Genomic DNA, 26182 nt, shown 5'->3' with positions numbered 1-26182 from the left:
AGCTCGTGAAAATTACTTACTTGTGCTTGACTTCACTTGATTTTAAATATTTATTGCTGGACTTGAAATCAAACTATTGTTACTATTATTGATATTACTTGAGCTTGATAAGCACGCGTTGCACGGCATATATTTCTGCAATCTCGTGCGCGCTTGGACAAAATAAGAGGATTCCTCGAGCGTCGAGAGACTGAAGCATTCGCCAGTGTGACTTTATTAGTAGTTTTCTCACGTTTCTATGAAAACTATTAGTGGATTTTGGTAGTTTCAGAAATATCTTTCCAAACTTGGGCGAAATTGCCGAGGATTTTTTATCAACGCCAGTATCTTCAGCTCCTGTTGAAAGACAATTTTCCAGAGCTGCTCTAAGAGTTACAAAAACCCGCAATAGGTTAGGCGACAAATCTATAAGATGCCTGCGTGTTTTAGATCCTGGATGGAAAATTATGAAATTGAGCCTGGAGGTTCCTCAATATTAAGAAACTTTATCTTATTTATTTTTCCATTTCAAAAAAGTTGATCTTTTCGGTTTTTCATTCAATAAATTCAAAAAATAAAAATGTTTTTGGCAAGGTCCCTTCTCTTTCATCATTTTTTTTAATTATGTGACACTACAGAATAAAATTGCTAAAAATCAACTAGCTTGATATAATTCAAGTACTTGATAAATAAATAATTGACTCGACTTGAGATTGAAAAATTACTACTTGACTTGAGCTTGATTTGAAATTAACTCAAGCTCAAGCCAAGTAGCTTGAAAATCAAGCCAAGTCGTGAATCCCTACTTACGATATATTTAGTCTGATTATTCAATTTCTTGTTGAATCAACCAATCAATAGCTTCAATCAAGTTAGTATTATCGTTTTTACATACGATAACTATTGATTCTGATTGGCTGTCAAGTGTCGAGATGTTTCCGGATGTGTATGTGACAGTTCAACGTCAAATATAAATAATTCTTCCGGATTTCACTTTGTGAAATAGTCTGATTAAATTCCACTCGTTATTCAATTGATCCCATAAGTTTGTCTTTAATTTCAGAAATGCTTAAAAGATCGATAGATTTCATTAAATTCAAGTGAAAATAAATAATGTGTTAACGAAGGAACAAGATAGAGTGTAAATAGAAATGTAGATGTGTGAAATGAAGTACTAAGGAGATATGGTTATGTCAATTAATGACAAGTGACAAGCGGGAAGATGAATTCAAAATTGATGAGAAAGAAATTGAAAGGGGGAAATATTTTGAATATCGAAGCGTGAAAATCAAAAACAATGAAAACCAAGTTCAAGATATTAATGGAAGAACAGTGAAAATATTCCAAATGACTTTGAATGATCCCAAATTAATTCAAAACGATTATAATAGTAATAGCTGAAGGTGTATTCTTCTAATACTCGCTTCATTTTTCACAGGATTTCGTGGCTGCGTTACGCACTTAGATTAGAGAGAAGCAAGAATAGAAAATTAAAAATACACAGGCGGCCAGCGGTTCAGAAGCATCGACCATTACTACAACGCTTGACATTGACATATCTGCTGTGATCCATTGAAAGATTCAAGAAGCTGCAAAGTCAACGTGAATATTCATTATTTCTACTCTCAAGCAACTTTGATGTTCGAAAGCATATGTGGGAAGTCACTGTGATAGAAATTAGAAATATATCAGAAAAACATTATATGTACTTTCCTTATTTCATTATGTATTGTTTATCAATATTTGTTTGTGACAATTCTATTTCTGACTTTATGAGGTGATAGTTTTAGTTAAAATGAGAAGTTCTTTCAAGTTAATCTTTTTTCTATCTCAAAGCACTTCAGAGATACCTACAGGCTTTTGAACTCAATTTATTTTTCATGTCAATTTTCTTTACAAATTCTGAATGGGTAGCGTGGTAAGCGTTTGAAGTTTGGAGGATATTGTACTCAGAGGGTTTCCAATATTTTTATGTTTTATTTTGAGTTCCTACAATGCCTCACTTAAAAGAACTTCTTATTTTAATTAGAATTATCATTTCAATAAACTTATGACCTGGAGTTTCGAATCAGCCTGTATTAGCAACTAATTAATCATTTACTCTAGCATTTGTAATTCAACCCCAGTTTTATGACTGCCTGCCAACATGACATATCATACAGGGTGTTTCCTTAGTGCAGTAGGAAACTTCAGAAGGGGATTCGATAGATCATTTAAAAAAAATTGCTATGAATGTATCCGGAGCTGCTTTGTTTATGAGGCATGGAGAAGTTTGAAGAAAAAAAGGTATTTATAATATTTCAAAAATATTCTTAAACCAATTTGGTTGGAATTTAGTTCAGTTAGATATTTAAAGTAATGAAGCACTCTGTACTTCTTGCCATCGACTGTCAAAGTCATATAATCCTGACGTCCACTGTCAGATAATATTACGGTAACCAAAAAAAAACTAAAAATCGCGTCGATTCGCATATCCGATTCAGAGACAACGAAGAAGAAATATCTCCATCCTGTAGATATTACCTGTGGTGTTAGAACTCACTTCCACGACTTCACAGGGAGTCTTCACACCTTATCGTGTGAAGACGCATTGAATACTAATGCTTGTTGTTCATCGAATCTCAATGGTGAGCGAATTAATTCTCAATATGGTCAACTTCCCAAGGAATCTATTGCTTCATCTGGTATGCACTACTAAAAACTGGAATGAGCTGATAATTCATATTTCTTTCTCCTTATTCAGAATTTTATGGAATTGATTCAGCCAGTGTTTTGTACCTCTATGAAGTTCTTCACAAACTTGTTTCTTCATTAGATTGGATCGAAACACTGTAGGAATCTTAGAGAGTCCAGAGTTCATTTTTGATCGGATTTACAATTTTTTATGATTCTTTCGCTAATTAACAACAAATTGAGCATTTTTAGAAGCAGAGGTGCTCCATTGAAGGCATGAGTACTATATTTGGTGAGAAATAACGCGTTTTCTATTAGGTATGATAGATTTCAAGATTGGTTATGATGGTAACACTGTCTATTATTCATTTCTTATGTCATTTGTGTTTAATAGGTTATGTCATTCAAGTCTTATTATTTAATTTTCATTTCTAGAAACTCTTATATAGATACTTGCAGGGATGGCTGTACACACCAGAGGATTAATGAATAAATCGGGAGTACTTCAGTGTGATTTATTTTCAAGTGAAAAACCAAGCCCTTGTGATCTAATTGAAGACCATCATCAGGGTTTTCCCGTCCAGGAACTTATCACAATTGTCAGCGAGCAAATACAGGCAATACAGCCTGGTTGAATGGCTACGTCAACAAACAAAACTGTCGCATTTGGAGTGAAGCTAATCCTCAAGTGTATGTCGAAACACCGTAATATCCAGAAAAACTGACTATTTGGTGCGCTTTATGGGCTGGTGGAATCAATGGTTCGAACTTCTTCAAAAACGATGGTGGCCAGAACGTTACAGTCAATGGTGATCGGTATAGAGCCATGATTACTAACTTTTTCATTCCTGAATTGAACAACCATGATGTCCAGGAGCTGTGGTTCCAATAAGACGGCGCAACATGTCACACAGCTCGTGTCACAATCGATTCATTGAAAGACACGTTTGGTGACCGCCTAATTTCACGTTTTGGACCTGTGAATTGGACTCCAAGATCTTGTGATTCAACACCGCTAGACTACTTTCTGTGGGGCTATGTAAAGTCATTGACCTATGCGGATAAGCCACAAACCCTTGACCATTTGGAAGACAACATTCGCCGTGTTATTGCCGATATACGGCCATAAATGTTGGAAAAAGTCATCGAAAATTGGACGTCCATATTGGACTACATCCGAGCCAGCTGTGGCGTTCATATACCAGACAACATATTTAAGATGTAATGCCACAAGATTATCTTGCGGATAAATAAAATTCATGTCAATCGAATAATACATCGTTGTTTTATTGCAATTTAAAGTTCTAAAGCTCTAAAAAAAACACCCTTTAGATGTTGTTCTTACGCTTATGCTCTTAGGTATCAAATTGTAGAATATTGTATACCTCAAAGTCATAAACATAGATAGAGGGGGCATATGTCATTTTCAGTAAGCAAATTTTATGCCCAACATGAACTATCAAATTTGACATGCAGCGCGCGGGAATAAAAACATATCAGTGATACGATATGTCACTCAATTCGCAAGTTTCTCCACAAAGAACGCACTTCTTATGTCCCATAGTGAATCAATGTTTCATGTTAACTCAAAATGTATTGAAATAAAAACCTAAATATATCAGAAATTCAGAAAACAAACTTCAAGCGCGCTAAACGACGTGAAACCACTTATGACACATGGAGAGCAAAAGTTGCCAAACCTTGGATTCCAGCAGGTAGATGGAAAAAATAATAAATATTCCGTTTATTATAAATTCGACAATTAGGAAAAAAATCGGATTGCAAATATTCAAATTTGCATATTTAATCGGAAATCACTCAAATGAATTTATTTCATTCAATATAATATACATTCATAACGAAATAGTAAAATTGTGGATTTGAAAATATATCACAATCCGACAACTTAATCTAACAATGTTGGGGACGTTGCGTATACTCCCTCTATCTATGTTCATTACTTTATGTGGAATACTGAATGAAAAATCAGTCAGCCTTGTTTAAGAATTATTATAAGAATACTTTGTTCGCCATCAACTCGAAAAAATTCATATTGGAAGAAGAATCACAACGTCTAATATCAATATGTGAGTTGCCACGACCAGTTTTAACTGAATGGCGACATTACTGGTGTCCAAAATTCATCTGCGGAAATTATTCGCATATTCCAACGGTCCAGGAGACAGGAACAGCCGAAAGAACAGTTATAACCTTTTAATTATACTTTCATTGTCTGCTCCTTGAATTTCAATTTGGAGGGTACACGCACCGCACCATCCTGGTCACCATGAGCTGATGTTACCACTTGCTGCCGCTAGCTCATCATGGTCTTCGGACGCTTACAAGGTCACAAAAATTCAGCGGCGTCGGAAGGTGGGAACTTTCAATTTAATTATGTTTATATTATATTAATTTATTTTTAAACTATCACGAAATCAACTTGAAATTTGGAAAAAAACAGTAAAAACCTAATTTTTACTATTGAATCGTTATACTCCTAAAATATTGACCACAGTACCCTAGAACGTAATCGTTATTCATAGATAGAGCTTCGAAATAAGTCATATCGAAAATTCAAGTCCGTATCTTGGCTCAAAGGCAGTTGGCAGTTCCGAAAAAATTCTTAAAATGTTTTAGTTTTCAGCTTATAATTTCTGAAATAATGGGTTAATCGCTAAACTTGAGGCTTTTTTGGGATCTATGTAAACGTATCAATTGTAAGAATGGTATAAATTTTCCATGTAGGAACTTTCTCAGAAAAAAATTTTTAAGGTTAGGTATTGAAAATTTTAGTGGAATTTTTCGAACAAAAAATTTTCAGATGATTACGAAAATCCGCTCATTGGGGATGGTTTATTCTAACATCGCTTAGCGATTATTCGTAGAGCTCACAGTTTATGAGAATTTTGAACTCGAAATTTGGAAAAAACTGTAAAAACTGAATATCAACACAAAAACCATAATATCTCCTGAAATATTGGTCATAGCCCACTCAAACAAAAACGTTTTCTATAGATAGAGATATGATCTAAAACATATTGAGATTTCAAGTCCGTATCTGGCCTCAAGGAGAATTGACAGCCTCGAGAATATTATTAAAATTTCCTTTGAAAATTTCAGTTTACAGCCTATAAATCCTGAAATAATGGACTAATCGGTCAACAACAGCTTTTTTCGCGATCTATGTCATCGTATCCATCGGAAGAATAGTATAAACTTCCCATGTAGGAACTTTTAATTTTTCGTTTTTTTTAAGGGTTAGGTATTGAAAATTTTAGTGGAATTTTTCGAACAAAAAATTTTCGGGTGATAACGAAAATCCGTTCATTGAGGATGGTTTATTCTATCATCGCTTACAGATTGTTCGTAGAGCTCACACTTTATGAGAATTTCGAATTCAAAATTTGGAAAAAAACCGTAAAACTTGAATTCCTACACAAAAACCGTAATATCTCCTGAAATATTGGTCATAGCCTCCTCAAACAAAAACGTTTTTTGTAGATCGAGATGTGATCTAAAACATATTGAGGTTTCAAGTCCGTATCTTGCCTGAAGGAGATTCCACAGCCTCGAGAATATTATGAAAATTTCCTTTGGAAATTTCAGTTTACAGCCTATAAATCCTGGAATAATAGACTAATCGCTTGAATAAAGTTTTTTTCGCGATCTACGTCATCGCATCAATCGGAAGAATGGTATAAATTTTTCATGTAGGCACTTTTAATTTTTCGATTTTTTTTAAGGGTCAGGTATTGAAAATTTAAGTGGAATTTTTCGAACAAAAAATTTTCAGGTGATTACGAAAATCCGCTCATTGAGGATGATTCATTCTAACATCGCTTACCGATTGTTCATAGAACTCACAGTTTATGAGAATTTTGAACTCGAAATTTGGAAAAAAAAACCGTAAAAATTGAATTTCTACACAAAAACCGTGATATCTCCTGAAATATTGGTCATAGCCCCCTCAAGCAAAAACGTTTTTTAAGATCAAGATGTGATCTAAAACATATCGAGGTTTCAAATCCTTATCTTGCCTCAAGAAGAATTGACAGCCTCGAGAATATTATTAACATTTCCTTTGAAAATTTCAGTTTACAGCCTCTAAAACCTGAAAAAATGGACTAATCGGTTAACTACAGCCTTTTTCGCGATCTACGTCATCGTATCAATTGGAAGAATGGTATCAATTTTTCACGTAGGAACTTTTAGTTTTTCGTTTTTTTTTAAGGGTTAGGTATTGAAAATTTTAGTGAAATTTTTCGAACAAAAAATTTTTGGGTGATTACGAAAATCACGAAAATCATTGGGGATAGTTTATTCTAACATCGCTTACCGATTGTTCTTAGAGCTCACAGTTTATGAGAATTTTGAACTCGAAATTTGGAAAAAGCCGTAAAAATTGAATTTCTAGCCCCCTCAAACAAAAACGTTTTTCATAGATTGAGATGTGATCTAAAACATATCGAGGTTTCAACTCCTCCGTATCTTGCCTCAAGGAGAATTGACAGCCTCGTGAATATCATTAAAATTTCAGTTTGAAGCCTATAAATCCTGAAATAATGGCCTAATCGGTTAACTAAGCCTTTTCTAGTTCTAGGTATTAAATATTTGAGTGAAAGGGGCCCAAAAACGATTCCAAAGTTGTCATTTACAGTTCTTTTTATCATTCAAATCCATCAAATCAATCCAAACAGAACAAACCCAAGAAAAAACGCAAAGTTGTCCACATCGAGGTCACGTGGTCGCTTATTAAAAAACGCCAACTAATGTGTCCCTGAGGAAGCCCAATTTAGCTCAGTACGTCTATGCGGAATTTCATGGTTTAAGTGTGCGATGCGTGCACTTACGAAACTCATTGGTGAGGTCGTCGAACCACACAAACTAAATAGGTACCTCAAGTTCGTCGCCATGGTGTAGTCTAATCGAGGCTCCTTATCCCAGCCACGTGATCTGCGGAGGTAGAACTTCATCTGTGTTGTCTATCTGAATCTCCCAGAGTTTGGAATGTTACGAAACATGACTGCTGATAGCGCGTTTTCCTGGTTGATATGAGCGCGTTACGTAACCATGACCATGGTCCCCGACAACACTGGACAAAACTGATTAGAACTTATCTAATTCACTTGAGAATAAAGATTTAGTTTTTCTAATCTTGGAACTAAGCAGCGTTGGACGATGTCAGCATCTGGATGGGTGATCGCTAATGGTAAACGGTGTTTTTTTAGAGCTATAGAACTTTAAATTGCAATAAAACAACGATGGATTATTCTATTGACCTGAATTTTATTTATCCGCAAGATAATCTTGTGGCATTACATTTCAAATATGATTTCTGGCATATGACCGCCACGGCTGGCTCGGATGTAGTCCAATCTGGACGTCCAATTTTCGATGACTTTTTCCAACATCTGTGGCCGTAAATCGGCAATAACACGGCGAATGTTGTCTTCCAAATGGTCAAGGGTTTGTGGCTTATCCGCATAGACCAATGACTTTACATAGCCCCACAGAAAGTAGTCTAGCGGTGTTGAATCACAAAATCTTGGAGGCCAATTCACAGGTCCAAAACGTGAAATTAGGCGGTCACCAAACGTGTCTTCCAATAAATCGATTGTGGCACGAGCTGTGTGACATGTTGCGGCGTCTTGTTGGAACCACAGCTCCTAGACATCATGGTTGTTCAATTCAGAAATGAAAAATTTAGTAATCATGGCTCTATACCGATCACCATTGACTGTAACGTTCTGGCCATCATCGTTTTTGAAGAAGTACGGACCAATGATTCCACCAGCCCATAAAGCGCACCAAACAGTCAGTTTTTCTAAATGTAACGGTGTTTCGACATACACTTGAAGAATAGCTTCACTGCAAATGCGTCAGTTTTGTTTGTTGACGTAGCCATTCAACCAAAAGAGCGCTTCATCGCTGAACAAAATAAAATGGACGTAGTGCGCGATACGTATTCCACACAGAACCATTATTTTCGAAATAAAATTCCACTATTTGCAAGCGTTGTTCAGGCGTGAGTCTATTCATGATGAATTGTCAAACCAAACTGAGAATAAATCACTTAACAGCTGTTAAATCGGTCGCCATCTTGAACAGTAATGCCAACTTAAAGTTATATACCTCGAAAAAAAACACCCGTTATTATATTGGAATATTCACAAGAGAGTTTAAAAGTAGGTAAATCGACAGACAAGAGTACCCCTAACTCGGGTAAGTCGGAAAAATAATCGTACTTCCTCCGTTACATATAAAGTTGGGCTTGATGAAGCAATTTGTAAAGGCTCTTGATAAGAATGGGACATGTTTTGCATATAAAGGGGTAAAAATACATCAGTTGAGCACAGAAAAACTCAAAGCAGGGATATTTGACGGCCAACAAATAAGACAATTAACTTAGAATCCTGCTTTCATAAATTCAAGGAATCAAGTTGAACGAGAAGCTTGGACATCATTTGTTGCAGTTGTAGAAAATTTTCTAGGCAAACATAAAGTTCAAAACTATGTTAAAATGGTTAACAAGATGCTAAGTAGTTTCAAATCCTTAGGGTGCGAAATGAGTATTAAAATACACTATTTACACAGTCACTTACACCGTTTTCCAGAAAATTTAGGAGACAGAGGAACAAGGTGAAAGATTTCACCAAGATATTAAAGTTATGGAGGACCGCTACCAAGGAAGATGTGACATGCACATGATGGCAGATTACTGCTGGAGTTCAAAAAGGGACTGTTTGAAAAAACATTCAAGAATATCGCGGAAAAGGAGCTTTCGAAGTGTTGAGTACTATTTGATTTATTCGATGCTTTTTTGTTTGTAAGTACGACATAATATTTTATTTTGTTTTACAAAAATAAAAATTTCGTATCTACTTTTGTTTACTGCACTTACGGATTTGAGTTGAAATAATGTTACTTATATTTCTCTAAAATTGTATATCTTAAAAATTTGAACTCCTAGGTAAAAATAAATAAGTTATTTGAATTCAGGGCATCAAATTGATATAAAATCAGCTCAAACAACCTCGACACCAAAACTGCTGTTCTCTGCTTTCTGTGATTATTAATAAAAAATGCTTTTACCTTTTGTTCAATTTCTTTGGAATATTTATCAATTATCACCCTTTTCTAGTTGATCATTTCTTCTAAATTCAAACGAAAAGCTTCTATTTCTGTTGTCACGGAGATATTCGGTATTTTCTCTATATTCTGCTTGAATTTTTTATTATTGTGATGAGGCGATCAACACATAATTTTTCATAAAGCTTGAAATATTATTTTACATATACATGCATGAGAAACTCCAACTCGATTTGCTGTCACAGAAATAACAGGTTTTTTATTATATTCTCTTTAATTTTTTTCTGTTTCTGGTGACGTGATCAATATGATTACCAACATGCTACAATCTTAGTGGTGCCCTATCACTTTTTGTCTAGTATATTCTTCCAAAATGAACAGGTTATGTAAGTTCAAACCGTAACAAACTCTATCAAGAATCGCTTAGATTCTAGGAATTATTGGAATTCAATCCACTGGGCTCTTTGGATCCTAAAATATTCTTCCAAGAAACAATGAGGTTGTTGATCCAATCTTATATAGGGAATGATGTTCAAGAGAGATGACGCGAATAGAATCGAAATGGAGCAGAAAGATTGAATATGAGATGAATTCCAAAAATGTTTATTAAGTGTGATGAATCATTGGTATTTTTTGCAAGTCCGTTAATATGTGTTTGTGTGATATCTTCATTGATCGTTGTAATGAAATTCATTGAATTATATATGACTCAGCTGAGATTTGACATTTTTATCATATAAAGGAATTTTACAATTTTAATTGGTAATGATCGCATATATCTATTCTGTCTCAAAATCTTTCTTTGAATACATTGAATTATTACTGGAAATTCTTCATCATGATTGCCATAATCAATATTAAATATAATTCGACGTTTTTAAGATGGTAAATATGAAAATCGAATACATAATATTAGGAAACTTCATAAAAAAGAATAGAAATGATCAAGACATGTGAAAAAATTTTACCTCTTTATCGGATCAACCAAAATAGCTGCAGGGTATTTCATAATTTCCAAATTCCCTTAACTTCAAGAGGAAAGAAACTTTTTTTCCACTAGTCACAACCTACACCTCGACAATACCACATTCGACTGTAAAATCTTCCAACACAGTTCTGTAATCCATTAACAATAGTCCCGTATGGGGTTCACAGTTGCCATAAGAAAACCAAGATCAAGGAAATCGATCCTTGAGGCACCCCAATTTCAATAGAAGAAATTAATTCGATTTTATTGGGATAATTGTTAGAAGATTCGGTTCAGAAGTGTGGGCAATTTGTCACTTCCTAGTTACCATAAAAAGATTATTGAACCCCTATATGTCTCGACTAACAGTTCTTAAGAGTGGCAATTAAGAGTGTTCGATCAACAATTTTCTCCTGCAATTTCGTCAAAAAATCTTTATAATAGACGTGAAAGAGAGAATTAACACATATAAGCAGTAATTAATAGATGGCAAAGATACGGCAGTTTTTGCCGCGTTACATTAAAGTTTAAATTAATTTTCGAATTCATCTATTTTTGGAAACTGGTTTTCCAAGGTCTTTCGGTAGCATTCTTCTCACCTCAACATTCTCTTGGTGACTTCCTTGTACTTTCCATGGGAAAATTCCGATAAGAGGATAAAAATTCAATTTTGTTGGTGCTCATCTCAATGTTTAAAACAAAGTGTAAAAGCTTCAGTTGGACTGTTGCTCTTGATTGGTCAATTCTTTGTATAGCGCCACCTTAAGGAAGAAAAGAGAAAAGGGACCCATGCTCAGCTGAGTCACCAATATTTTAGACATCTTAGTTTTTCCATAGAGTAATAAATATAGAGGTAGTATACGCAATTTTTTCATGTTCCCAAAATGGTTAGATTACGTTGTAGGAGTGTGATTTATTTTCAAATCCACAATTTTACTATATCGTTTTGATTGTATATTATATTGAACGAAATAATTATTTGAGTGATTCCAGAAAAAATCTGCAAATTTGAATATTTGGAATCCGATATTTTTCCTAATTGTAGAATTTATGATGAGCAGAATATTTATTATTTTCTGTATCTACCTTCTGAAATCCAAGGTTTGGCAACTTTTGCTCTCCTAGTGTCATCGGTTGTTTCACGTCGTTTGGCGCGCGTAAATTTAATTTTTTGAATTTCTGATATAATTAGGTATTTATTTCAAGATATCTTGAGTCAATATGAAACGTTGATTCACTATGGGACATAAGAAATGCGTTCTTTGTGGAGAAACTCGCGAATTGAGTGAAATAATATAAAATAAAAAAGAAATGAATTCTAAAGTTGTTTCTGAGGTGGACAACACTGATAGTGACATATTGATTAAGATCACACCCGATAATCGTCTAAAAAAAGCTTTCACTGCATAGCCAAATACTTTCTATGTTCAAATTCAGTTCCTTCTCGGATCCACCATAGAGTTCAAATCAAAATCATAGAGTTGACATTATAGACAATTATTTTAGGTTAAGTTAGGTTAGATTCCAAATATTCCTCAAAAAATCAACCGGAAACGACTGTTACGTCACATCCAAACGGCCTAACGCTCTCTTGGAACTCCCAGTATTCACCTCGCCTTCCTTTTGACCCATTTATACATCGCTTCGAGTACGATGACCTTTCATGACCTGCCAGGAAGCAACCTGGAGTATGGGAAAATCAATGCCCGCCTAAAATTCCAGAACGTAGAATTTCTATGGCCTCTCCCAACCGTTCCCACAGGATCCATCCGAATATATAAAGTTGTTCTATAAAGATGCCCCCATCTCCGGCTGCCCATCAATTGGGCCACTCTTCTATCGGTTCCATGGGAACACAGACGTGGACAATATGGTGTTCCAGGTGTTGCGTATACCTATGGTTTCGGCGAGAAGGTCAAGGCCTACATGGATCCGTGCCTAATGAATGAAATATTTGGTTTTGAATATCGAACGTACCCGCAGAGACGGTTGGAGATGAGTGGAAGAATTAGAGTTGACAGGCTTTGAAAAAAAATGGTTAAAATTTGACGCATCGGTTTGTTAGTATATCTCACTAAGTATTAGAATGAGGCATGAAGTAATAAACATAGATAGAGGGAGTATACGCAATTTTTTCATGTCCCCAACATGGTTATAGATTACGTTGTCGGATTGTGATATATTTTCAAATCCACAATTTTACTTTATCGTTGTTAATGTATATTATATTGAATGAAATATAGTCATTTGAGTGAGTTCCGATTGAATATGCAAATTTGAATATTTGGAATCCGATATTTTTCTTAATTGTCGAATTTATAATGAGCAGAATATTTTTATTTTCTGTATGTACCTGCTGAAATCCAAAGTTTGGCAACTTTTGCTTTCCTATTGTCATCGGTTGTTTCACGTCGTTTGGCGCGCTTGAAGTTTGTTTCTGAATTTCTGATATATTAAGTTATTTATTTCAATATATTTTGAGTTAATATGAAACGTTGATTCACTATGAGACATGAGAAGTGCGTTCTTTGGGGAGAAACTCGCGAATTGAGTGGAATATCGTTTCACTGGTATGTTTTCATTTCCACGCGCTTCATGTCAAATTTGATAGTGTTTGGGACAAAATTTGCGCACTGAGAATGATATATGCTCCCTCTATCTATGTTTATTACTCTGAGGTTAATGGTAAAAATCCGACTAGAAGTTTAGTAAATATGGCCATTCGAAATACTGTTTTTTTTGTTCATTTGGAAACTGCAGATTCGATCGGCCAATTATAATCTGCTCAGAGGCCATTTCTCAATCAGATAAATTCAGATTCTGCTGTCAGTATCCGAGAAGTTTCTATGGTCTGTGACGGTAAAACTCAAGTTGTTAGATGCGCTTTTAAGCTAAAGCGTTTAGATTGCATCTTGTGGATTACTTTCTCTTTCTACAATGTTCTTGAAGCCGAAGATTATCACTCCCTACTTTATCTGTAAAAGTCTTCTATTTCAATATACGGGAGAGTCTCCATTGTTTTAACTTGGCAAATAAATCAAAGTATATATTGAGCGAATCGCTTTTATCTGAAAAAATACCTAGTTACTTTTTACCCGCGATATGCTTTTGAATCCAGCGTTGTTTGAGTATAATTACGATAAACTGACATACATGTGGCTTTAGGTCAATGCACTTTATCATTATACACAATTGATATGTTCACGCATCACAAAATAAACTTTGGGAGCTGTCCTCTTGCATTGAATGTTCAACGACAAACAACTCGACGATTTTTTCTTATGGAAGTGGGATTACAGACAATAATAGAATATGAATGGGTTATCACTGTTTTTAGCACTCTATCTAGGAAGCAATATACAGGGTGTTCTTAAGTTGGAGGGAGAACCATAAACATGATTTCGCTAATGGTCGTTTTCAGGATAAAGTTGAAGGAACAATAATTGTAAAAGATATTTTTTTTGGGGAATGAATTTTTGACCAGGAAAGACGAAATAAATAATTAGGAAATACTGAATATCAGGGACTTTCAAGCGCTCGTTTATTCATACGCCAATTGCACGTATGGAGACCACATTACTTCCTGACTTCACCTCAGCGCTCTGCTCTTTTTTTTTTCTTGTTTATTATATCTTTTATTGCAGTAGAATATCATATGAAAGGAATTATATATACTTGCATACTTAATCGGAAAACACTCAAATAAATATATTTAATTCAATATAATTTACATTCATAACGATATAGTAAAATTGTGGATTCAAAAATATATCACAATCCGACAACGTAATTTAACCATGATGGGGACATGAAAAAATTGCGTATACTCCCTCTTTCTATGTTCATTACTCTATGCCATTAACAAAGTCAACTGCGACCTTAGAGATCCGTACCTATTCTGAAATTTTCAAGTCTCTAGCTCTTTTCGTTTGGCAGTTATCGTGTATACGACCGGACGGACAGAATCGAATTTTAGAATGGATTCGTCATCAGTGAGTCTAACCTTATCACAGACATGTCATTTGTCAAACCGCAATGAACCTCCTAGCTCAGATGATCTAAAAATTTTGAAAGTAGAAAATCAAGGAATCAAATTTTTAAAAAATCGATGTCTACAGAAATTGACCCAACAGAATGATAAAATTTCAAACGTGATATATCATGATTTTTCTGAATACAATTTTCCAAAATCGTCGCTTCAAAATTTTCCGATTCTCAATAGTCGCCTAAACTTACGCAGCTGCTTGACATGGAATCAAATTTTTCTTGATATAATCCAATTGTCCGCATAATCAAAATATCATATATCCTCTCCAATAATTGTGATCGATCTGAAAGCATATCCGTCCCAATGATCATATGTAGATATCTCTAAATTGTCTGTAGGGTTAAACAAGGTTGTGTGAAGAGGTAATTCAATATTTTTAGACCTCCTTAAACATTGGATTCTATTTTTATACGGTATAATATGTTTGTTTCAACGTTCTTTTTCAGTTAGTAACACCCAATTCATTTTTATGTCTCCAGCTTGGATTTATGCTTCATCTACCTGCTACATCGCTGAAGCTGCGTTCGTTGTTTAAATAAAAATAAAAACGAGGACGATGTTTCGCTACAGGGCGGAGTTATATGAACGAAAAAAAAATATATAACAGTCGATTCAGTTTCACTAATTCAAACAGAGAGTCTTATGAATTGTATTTTTTTTGCAGGTTGTTATAACTGTTTCCAAGAGCTGACATAAATGTTATGACAATTGATTATAAGATTAGGTTAGGGGTTGTCCATTAATCACGTGAGGCTTGAAAGGGGGGGAGGGGTTTGATAAAAATCACGAAAATATCACAAGGGGGAGGGGGGGTGTAGTAAGATATCACGTGTATTTATTTTTTCGTCAAACGCGCGATTTTTAAACAAATATTAAGCGGCACGGCGCGGCGTGTAGTGACCTTGACTACATTAAATATATTCATGTACTAGTACAATACATGTTTTTCCTATGATTACACTTTTCGTTTATTATTATTGTTATGGCAATCAAAAAAACTTGCAACCTGGTGTAGACATTTTTATTATGGTCCTTAATTTCAGAAGAAAGATTATAGTTTGTACTTGTATTTAAATTGAGTTAATATTCAGAAAATTTTAAGATTCGTTGTAGGTACTAAAAATACACGTGATGTTGAGAAGGGGGAGGGGGGGTGGTCTTAAACCTCACTATATCACCAATGGGGGAGGGGGTTTAAAAAATGCTAAAAAAAGATCACGTGATTAATGGACAACCCCTTAGGTTAGGTTAACTCCTTTACCTTTTTTCTTCTTTTTGTTGAAAGAAAACTGTCAGAAGCGTTTGAGATGAGGGAATCCTTACAACAAAGATGTATTCTTATATGGATGCCATAGAGTAATAAACATAGATAGAGGGAGTATATGCAAATTTTACATGTCCCCAACATGGTTAGATTACGTTGTCGGATTGTGATATATTTTCAAATCCACAATTTTACTATATCGTTATGAATGTATATTATATTGAACGAGATATAATTATTTGAGTGATTTCCAGTTAAATATGCAAATTTGAATATTTGGAATCCGATATTTTTCCTACTTGTCGAATTTATAGTATGCAGAATATTTATTATTTTCTGTATCTACCTGCTATAATCCAAGGTTTGGCAACTATTGCTCTCCTAGCGTCATCCGTTGTTTCACGTCGTTTGGCGCGCTTGAAGTTTGTTTTCCGAATTTTTGATATATTTAGGTATTCAACTCGACATATTTTGAGTTAATATAAAAGTTTGATTCACTATGGGACATAAGAAGTGCTTTTTTTGTAGAGGAACTCGCGAATTGAGTGAAATATCGTATCACTGATATGTTTTCATTTCTGCGCGCTTCATGTCAAATTTTATAGTACATGTTGGGGACAAAATTTGCTTACTGAAAATGACATATGCTTCCTCAATCTATGTTTATTACTCTGAGATGGATGCAAATAATAATAACAATGAACTGACAAGTGTATTTGAGCTTAAATGAAAATTGCCTAATTTTTCCTCATTTTTCTTCGATATTTTCAATTCACGACATCGAATCGTGAAAATACGAATAAAACATGATGATATCACGTATGGAAAATTAATGAACAACGCATATATCTTGAAAGTAATATCTGACAGTCATCCAGCAATCCATGAATTCGACCTAATTTTAGTTGAACGTTTTGGGCGTGAGTAACATGTATATGTATTACGAACAGACTGTCGGAAACATCTAAAATTTCATAATGTTTTGTTTAGAATTAAGATGATCACCGTATGTGAAATTACTGTGTAATTTCCAACAAAATGATGGACAACAGATGTACGTATAACCTATTTTCAGTAAAACTCTCTCGACTCGACTCGACTTTGGCAGTAATTGCGATTTAAAACATCTCAACATGTGAGCGAGGTAGGCTCGAGAAATTGTGGATTTCGAATTTTTTTCAAGAATTGAAATTATTCAATGTTTTCGAAAAAATATACCTACCGAGTGTACAAAATTTGTTGTTTCCATAGAGAAATAAACATAGATAGAGAGAGTAGACTCAATTTTTACATGTCTCCAACATGGTTAGATTACGTTGTCGGATTGTGATATATTTTCAATTCCATAGTTTTACTATATCGTTATGAATGTGTATTATATTGAATGAAATATATTTATTCGAGTGATTCCCGAATAAATATGCAAATTCGAATATTTGGAATCCGATATTTTTCCTAATTGTCGAATTTATAATGAGCAGAATATTATTTTCTGTATCTACCTGCTGAAATCCAAGGTTTGGCAACTTTTGCTCTCCTAGTGTCATCGGTTATTTCACGTCGTTTGGTGCGCTTGTTTTCTGAATTTCTGATATATTTAGGTATTTATGTCAATATATGTTGAGTTAATATGAAACGTTGATTCGCTATGGGACATAAGAAGTGCGTTCTTTTTGGAGAAACTCGCGAATTGGGTAAAATATCGCATCACTGATATGTTTCCATTTCCGCTGCTTCATGTCAAATTTGACAGTTCATTTTGGGGACAAATGTTTATTACTGTGAGGTTGTCTCAAAATCCATTTGAGCTATAAAAGAATTAATGGCACATTTTCGATCTCGATTTTTGAGAGAATTAATTGAATCCTTAATGGTTCAACTGTTTTCAAGCTAAAGGGGAAAATTGGAAAATGACGTGAAATAAAAATTCTCATACCTTCTTTATTCCTGGTGCTATACACATGACACAAAAAAATTCTACAGACACTTTTTTCAGTATAATCCATTGTTTATATTTTCGAAAAGAAAAAAAACGATTTTATCTGTCATAGAAATTTTTATGGTTTGTATTTAAAAGAAAACACAAGTTTGAGTTTTAACTTCGAAACTAATTGCAATAAAGAACAAATACCAATAGATTCTACTGAAAAAGTGCCTGTAGAATGTTTTTGTTTCATGTTTATAGCTCCAGTAATAAAGAAGCTATGAGATATTTTCATTTCACGCCCTTTTCCAATTTTCTCTTATAACTTGAAAACAGTAGAATTTATGAGGTTGCGCTTTTCACCGAATGAATTCTCCAAAAAAATCGAGCCCAAAAGTGTTTCATTCTTTTTTTTTCTAGCTTGAAGGGAATCTGAAATTCCCTCACTAGACAAAGAATTTGGGACACCCGAAACATGTATAAGTTCATGGTTTCATACTCAAGGGAAATCTTGGAATATGATGGATTTGCAAACAAGAATTCAATAGCAAACTGCCATATTTTCTTCATGTAGAATCACTCCCTAATGTTTGTCCACTTCTTCACTAACACCCTATATCAAATAGGTACAGAGGCCTTACAGAATTTAACTATGTAATTTTTGAATGTAGAATACTCTTTGTTTTGTTTTTGTTTTTTTTTTCATGAAAAAAGTTATCGAAAATCCTTACGTTCGATATGTTACGATTGAAGAAAAGATCAACATCGTAAGTATCCAATCAGAATGGGAAATCTCCGCATAACCTCTGTAATTACTCTGATACAACACACTGAAATTTGATACTCGACACCTGTATACATAACAATTTATAATTTCTCGAGAAGTGAGCTCAGCAAATTATCGTTCTCACCAAATCCATAATGAAGAGAATCTGTTGTTTGTGTAATCGTATTTTACCAGACGGTTTTCAGAAATGTTTTGATATTTGATACAACTTTTTTACATGCGATATCACCGATAAGGAACAAAACTACCAGTTTTATTGCAAGAAAAATGTTAGAGATAAATATGGAATGCACGTATAATTTGAGGGAAAAAGAATATGACTCCAAGGATGATTTGATAATGGAATCATTGAAATCATTTGGTTGTGTTGAAAGCAAATAAACTTTATTATTATTATTATTCGAAAAATACAATTCATATTGAAAATAAAATGACAATTATAATATTTCCACCTTTTGAATCTATAAACAACAATTATTTCGCTACACAGTAGCTTCTTTAGGTTCAATATTTTTCAAACCTAACTGACGCATATATATCTTCTATCTTCTTCAGATTTTAAATTTTCAGAATAAGTGGAGATATTATTATTTATTTCCGAAATAATTCCAAGTGAGGACCGAATAAATGCAATATTCGATACAGTTTATTCTTCTTCAAGAATTTTGGAGGGAATTTTCTAATGAAAAGATAACATAGTTTATTCATCCTTATTTCCCAATATCAGATCAACAACATCCTCACTTGATATTCTGACTCAGTATGTATTATCGAAGATTTGAACTCATTTTACAGGAGCAAGTGAATTCACATTTGTGGACATTTTCAAAGCATAATTGTTTATATGTACCGTACTCAATTTTTATTTCTTTTATAATACTACACAAGAATTCAAAAAAACAGACTCCAATTTTGATGAAGCATTCTTGGCATATCATTATTAAAAATTCAAGCTTCAATACATATGAGTATTATTATCTATAGTATTCAAAACTTGAATTAAAAAATTTAATAAAGAACAGATACCTATATAAAAGGAGTCGATAAAATTTAAACAATCAAATTTCAGAGAAACGCTTTTTCCCCTAAGTTATTTTTTAATAAGTCATAATTGTATATATGAATCGTACTCAATTTTTATTCAATACAAAACACAGACCTCAATATTAATAAAGAAATATCCTCCTGTATTCTTGGCATTCATTGTTTGAAAATATCGAGTATTCAAAAAATGTGAGTATATACTCATTATTGAAGTATTTGTAGCTTGATTCAAAATAATTAATGAATAACAGATTTTATAAAGGAGTCGATTAAGTTTGAAAAAAACGAATTTCAGAAAAATGCTATTTCCTCTAAATTATTTTTTTCCGTGGAAAATTTGTATCCTGTTTCAATCTTTCGACAACATAATAATAATAAGAATTTTTTTACCATTGATGTTATAATCTTGTCTAATGGCAAAGGCCAAAGAAATATTTAGTTTGGATTCATCTTTTTATCAAAGTGATATCAATCAAATTGATTTTTGACAGCCTCATAATGAATTATCCTAACCAATTAATACATAGTACATATAACATTTCAGATTATAAAACAAGTTCATACTGAATATCTTCCCCGTTAGAATATTTCTCATTATAATCGTCATAATATGTTGTTACTGACAAAATTTTGTTTGTGAGGTAGAAATTTATCTTGGTCAAATAATTACCCAACAACTTGTTGAAAATTTACTCTTACGTCTGCAAATATTTTCAGACCAATCAGAAATCAAACAGAATCTACAAAAACAGCTGTTATTGTTATCGTGTAACGCGAGGGACCTGCTTCTTTCAACTTTTATATTACTTTTTGTAGTTTCACATAATAATGTTTTGTGATTTCAGTAAAAAATGCATCTAGCATCTACAATAAAAGACATCTTATAAATCATTTTGAAAAAAGTTTAGCGAGAATTTATCAATGAAACAAATTCCACCAAGTTATATATTATTTTTATCGAATGAAAACTACTCTGAAAAGGTAAAATATATTTTGATGAAACGGTTTTTCGATAGGTTTTGTTGAGTTCTTAGCCAGAAATTCATGAAGTTGTTTGATGCTCAAACTACTCTGAATATGGAAGATAGCAAAAAAAAAGAACAACAGCCCTTAGAGCTGTTTAATATGATTAATAATTGGTACTTTTTTGAATAATTAAAAGTGAAAAAAATAAAGAGAAGCATTTTTTGGATATAAGATAAGACTGTTATCAGTATAATTTTTCAACATAAACTAAGAGTTTTTGGAATCTATAAGAACAGATTGATCTTTCAACGACTTCCCAAGCAATTCAAACACAAAATATCGAATCAGTTGAGGTCGTCGAACAGAAACTTTTCCTTTCAACGCAACGCGCTTAAAGTTAATACAGTAAGCTTTCTATCTCAGGAGGCTTCTCTAATCTTCGCTAAATGTGTTTCTGTTTGTTTGACTATTTCTATTTCCGGCTGTGGTTAGTTAGATTCCAAGGCAACGCAACTTTTCTAGAAATAGTTTTGGCTCGGTCGAGAAATACATTGCGTGACAAGATGGAAGACCCTCAAACATGTTCACCACTAGCATGAGGATCCAGTTGGTGATTCAAGTCCCAAAAAGGCCAAAAATCATCCTAATTTATTACGTCACATCGGGAACATTGGGAAGTCATCGGAATTTTAATCATTTTCGAGCTCTATTCGTACTATGCCCTAAATAAGTGACTTTTCGGTGGTTCTAACCTAGAAGATTTGGCGGTGACAAGTGTCGCAGACCAGGGAAAACTCAACTGAATTTGGGTATTCATCGGAATTTCAATCATTTTCATGGTTTATATGTTTTATGCCCTAAATGAGTGACTGTTCGGTGTTTCTAGCCTAGAAGATTTGGTGGTGACAAGTGTCTCAGACCAGGGAAAATGAATTTGGGTAGTCATCGGAATTTTAATCACGGAATTTGTATTTTTGGTAGTCATCGGAATTTTGATCATTTTTATGCCCTATTTGTTATGCCCTAAATAAGTAATTTTCGGTGGTCCTAACCTAGAAGATTTGGTGGTGACAGTGTCACAGGCCGGGAAAAACTCTAACGGCGCGATGAGATCACTTTGGTTCTGTTATTTGGCGTTGTTTTGGCGAAACTGGGTAAGTAGGTAGAGAAGGTCTGAAATATTGACAGTCATCGTGTTAGGTGGAGATAGTAGAAAGGCCGATTTTACCTTTGTCTGGGAATCGATCTTGGCATATTCGTCTGTCTCTTCTCGTCCTTGTTAGGGAGTCTCAAGTAGTCTTGGTCCCCCAGCAGAAACAGATCTTTTGATATAATCATCGCAGTCGGCTGTTGACGAAACTGATGGACACTTTCACTAAATTTTTGAAGGGCCCGCCAAACGAAGTTCTGTCACTCGCGAATGTCAAAAATCTACGTGGGTCATGTTCGAGGTTGGGCAGATACGCAGCCTGATCGTTCTCGCTTATCACACGTGTAAGAGCGCTTCGTGCGCTGTTCATCCGTACTTCAGGGCGATCGGACTGAAACTGAGCCGAAATGTAAAAGTAGGATTGAAGAACGGTCAGGCGACGGCGTCGAGTACTAGCCCGCCTTCGCTTGTTTTCTCTCCGTTTCTGACAGTCAGATGTTTATCCCTCACCTGTTCCCGGCCTGCTCGTTTTTCCGTATAGAGATTGCCGATTCGATCGTTCCACTAACCACCGAGGGTATGGGATACTTTAGGAAAAAGAAACTGGCGAGGGTATGGGATGCTTTAGGAAGAAATTCGGGAGAAGCGCCTACTTGGCTTCAGGAGCTTTTGAGCACTCGTTTATTCATGCGTCCTTAAAGACTAGAGAACTAGTTGTATATAAAAATAAAAATAATAATAATAATATATTTCGATTAGAGGTTTTTTTGAATAGCCCGCCATTTGGGCAGTTGTCACTTTTGGAGCTGTCATCTTTTGACTTCTGACAAGTAAAAACTACGTCATTATTGAAAATGGAACGATACACCTTCCACGACGCACTGAAATTGTTAAAATTCACTATGGAAATGGTGAAAATGTTGCAATAGCAGTTCGAAACACTAAAAAGCACTCTTTGATCGTCGTGAAGCATCTTCTCGGCCGGCTATACTGAAACTGGTGGAAAAATTTGAGCTGTTGAGACAAATTAGAGATGTGGAGAATCAAAACCGTATGCCTCGCTCAAAACCTACTGAGAATATGCAGGGCCGTCGCTAGCCAAAATGCCACCCTAAGCAGAAACCCATTTTGCCGCTCTAACAGAAGCTCACTCTGCACTCTGCAGAATGCTAAAAACGGCATAATCGAAAATTATAAAATAATGAAATGTGGTATGAAATGATGAAACTTCTTATATTTCTTAAGAAGGACCAGTTGGAAGTAATGAAATGGAGTTGTTTTCTTATAAATTGAATTCCATTCTGAAGAATCAACATTCTGATCAGAGAATGGAAAAGAAAATAATCCAGAACCCCAAGTGGCAATAAAATTCGGCAACGTAAAGCGAACGCCGACAAGCCTGATGGGTACCATTGATGGTTTTTGGTGTTAATTAAATTTGTTGGTATTCCTTCCTGTTGTTGCTGACTGAATTAAATCTCATTTGGTACTTTGAATTTCTACACATGCCCTAGGCGACCGCCTACCCAGCCTACCCCCTAGCGTCGACCCTGAGAATATGGCCGCTGTAAGACGTAGCCTTGACGAAACCTCAGGTTTGTCGATTCCTCGTCGATCTTGGGAATTAGGCATTCCACAAACAACATTACACCGTATTCGACATAAAGACTTAGGTCTTAAGTCTTTTAAAGTTCAGTTAACATAAGAATTCAAGCCGGTCGATCACCAGCAACGTCGTATCTTCGCCCCTGATTGGATCATCCGGATTTTCATCGAAAAATCATCATCAGGCCCATTTTCACCTCGGAGACTACGTTAATAAGAAGAATGGACTAGTTTTCATTTTTTTTGTTAAGGATTAATTCTAAAAATTTAAGTAAAATGAAACAAAAATGTGGAAAAATCATTGAAATATCTCTAGAAATGAAAAAGTTATGGGACTTTGAAGTTGCGCTTGGAAGAATAATTTCATAGTACGTGTAAGTGTCGTGACGTCACACACTAGACGACTGGTATTCGCAGAGTGCTTACGAATTCATTGGTGTACAATCACTTTTGCCGTTCGTGTCGTGTTTTCTTCGTTACACGATGGCTGAAATAACTTACTATATACATACATATAAATTACTTTTTTCTCTTTTTACTTTTTACTCCTCATATAAATATGTTTTGCCATTGATAGACTTCAACAACCAGTACTCAACTCCAAACTGTTTATGAAACGTTTTTTAAATAAATCATCGTTATAAATTGAACCATGATGAAGCAAACTCAAAAGTAGATACTTACTTGAAAAGTTTAACTCCTTTTATTTCAGCACTGACATAAGATGGATTTGAAGAAAAAAACTCCATCACTGAAAATATATCTATTTTAGGCAAATTGTCACTTTGTCCTTTCACGAAGCCTTCTTCCATTATGGTGACATAAAAACAAAACTGGAGTTAAAACTACACTGTACAACTACAAACGGCGCGAGAGCCTTGGCGCGGCTAAGTATTTAAACGTAATTTATGGTGTAGCGATCACAGGCCAGTGCCGTGACGTCACAGACCAAAGCAATCCGCGCTAAAATACGTAAATTTAAATAATCTATTTCTCAGTCATTAATTGATGGATTTTCAAAATGTTTTCACTGATTTATCAGTTTTGCTCTATATTTTAATTCTATCGTGTCAAATATAGTATTATCAACATCACTAAACTAGTCCATTGTCACAGCTGTGTGTAGGAAAATCCATGAAAGTTTGTTAAAAAGCCTCGACAACCTCAACGTTTCACTTTTTGGTGTGTTTTTTTTGCAACTCTTAAGGTGAATGAATTGCACTACCTAGCTATGATGAATGATTTTATTCATGGCCAGAATTTGAAGATCTGGACGACGTTCATTTTCAACAAGACGGCGCAACGTGCCACACGACTAACGAAACAATCGCAATTTTGCAAGATAAGTTTCCTGGTCGTGTTATTTCTAGAATAGGTGATCACTATTGGCCACCGCGATCTTGTGATTTAACCCCTGCAGACTTTTTTTTTTGGGATCACGAGGAAGGTAGAGTCTATGCTCCACATTAGATTCAATGCCTTGTAGATGGAATTCGTGAAGTTATCCGCGAGGATATACAGCCTGAAATATGAGAATTGGTTGTAGAAAATTTCATGAAAAAGATATGGTGCTGCAACCGTAGCCATGGCGGTCATTCGGGTGATATCGGTTTCCATCGTTAATGGCATACCTTCCTTTTCACAATGATATAAATATCCAAGGGTCGTCGGTGCGGTCGTAGTGACTCTGTCCGCCCGAGAGGTGGCGTTGTGAGTATCGCGCCACACTCTACTGCTGCGCGGGTTTATGAGGTCGCTGCGTTGCAGCAGGGTCACCTCTCCACGATGATGTGAGAGGGTGTCTGAAGCAGATACCACTGGATTGCCTAACAGAAGAGCCCACCAGCGATCTCGGGACGAAACATATTAATCCCCAGATAGAGGGCGCACTTACGTAATTGGACTTGAGAAAGACTTGCCAAGTCTATATTCTTATTTATGGTTTAATTAATTTCATCATCTTTTATTTTCATTTTGAGATATTATATTGCATTCAAACGCGTACAGACTCTTGCACCTGAGATCAATGTTCTTGCTTAATAAACTTTCATTATTATTACTATTCAGCAATCTTTATAACGGGTGTTTTTTTTCGAGGTTTCGAGTTGGCATTACTATTCAAGATGGCGACCGATTCAACAGCTGTCAAGTGATTTATTCTCAGTTTGGTTTGGCAATTCATTATGAATAGACTCACGCCTGAACAACTCTTGCAAATAGTGCAATTTTATTTCGAAAATAATGGTTCTGTGCGGAATACGTATCGCGCACTACGTCCATTTTGGTTGAATGGCTACGTCAACAAACAAAACTGCCGCATTTGGAGTGAAGCTTATCCTCAAGTGCATGTCGAAACACCGTTACATCCAGAAAAACTGACTGTTTGGTGCGCTTTATGGGCTGGTGGAATCAATGGTCCGCACTTCTTCAAAAACGATGATGGCCAGAACGTTACAGTCAATGGTGATCCTAATAGAGCCATGATTACTAACTTCTTCATTCCTGAATTGAACAACCAGGATGTCCAGGATCTATGGTTCCAACAAGACGGCGCAACATGTCACACAACTCTTGCCACAATCGATTTATTGAAAGACACGTTTGGTGACCGCCTAATTTCACTTTTTGGACCTGTGAATTGGCCTCCAAAATGTTGTGATTTAACGCCGCTAGACTACTTTCTGTG

The 26182-nt window shown here is 34.9% G+C and overlaps 1 protein-coding gene across 2 annotated transcripts in view; it reads right to left on the bottom strand.

Moving 5' to 3' along the window:
- Nucleotides 1-22367, bottom strand: part of LOC123682056 (ABC transporter G family member 14) — a 162785-nt gene extending 140418 nt beyond the window's left edge. Inside the window, exon 1 of one of the 2 annotated variants that reach the window (XM_045620446.1) lies at nucleotides 21970-22367. Coding sequence is in view for 1 of the 2 variants with exons in the window: in XM_045620444.1 (XP_045476400.1) it covers nucleotides 21970-22079 (110 nt within the window). In the remaining variant the exon portion in view is untranslated. The remainder of the gene's footprint in view (nucleotides 1-21969) is intronic. The other variant, XM_045620444.1, reaches the window with a different exon arrangement.
- Nucleotides 22368-26182: the final 3815 nt, after the last annotated feature.

The sequence above is a fragment of the Harmonia axyridis genome, chromosome 6, assembly GCF_914767665.1.
Source record: "Harmonia axyridis chromosome 6, icHarAxyr1.1, whole genome shotgun sequence".
Classification (NCBI taxonomy): Eukaryota; Metazoa; Arthropoda; class Insecta; order Coleoptera; family Coccinellidae; genus Harmonia; species Harmonia axyridis.
The sequence above is the reverse complement of the archived record's forward strand: the minus strand, read 5'-3'. Positions and strand labels throughout refer to the sequence as shown.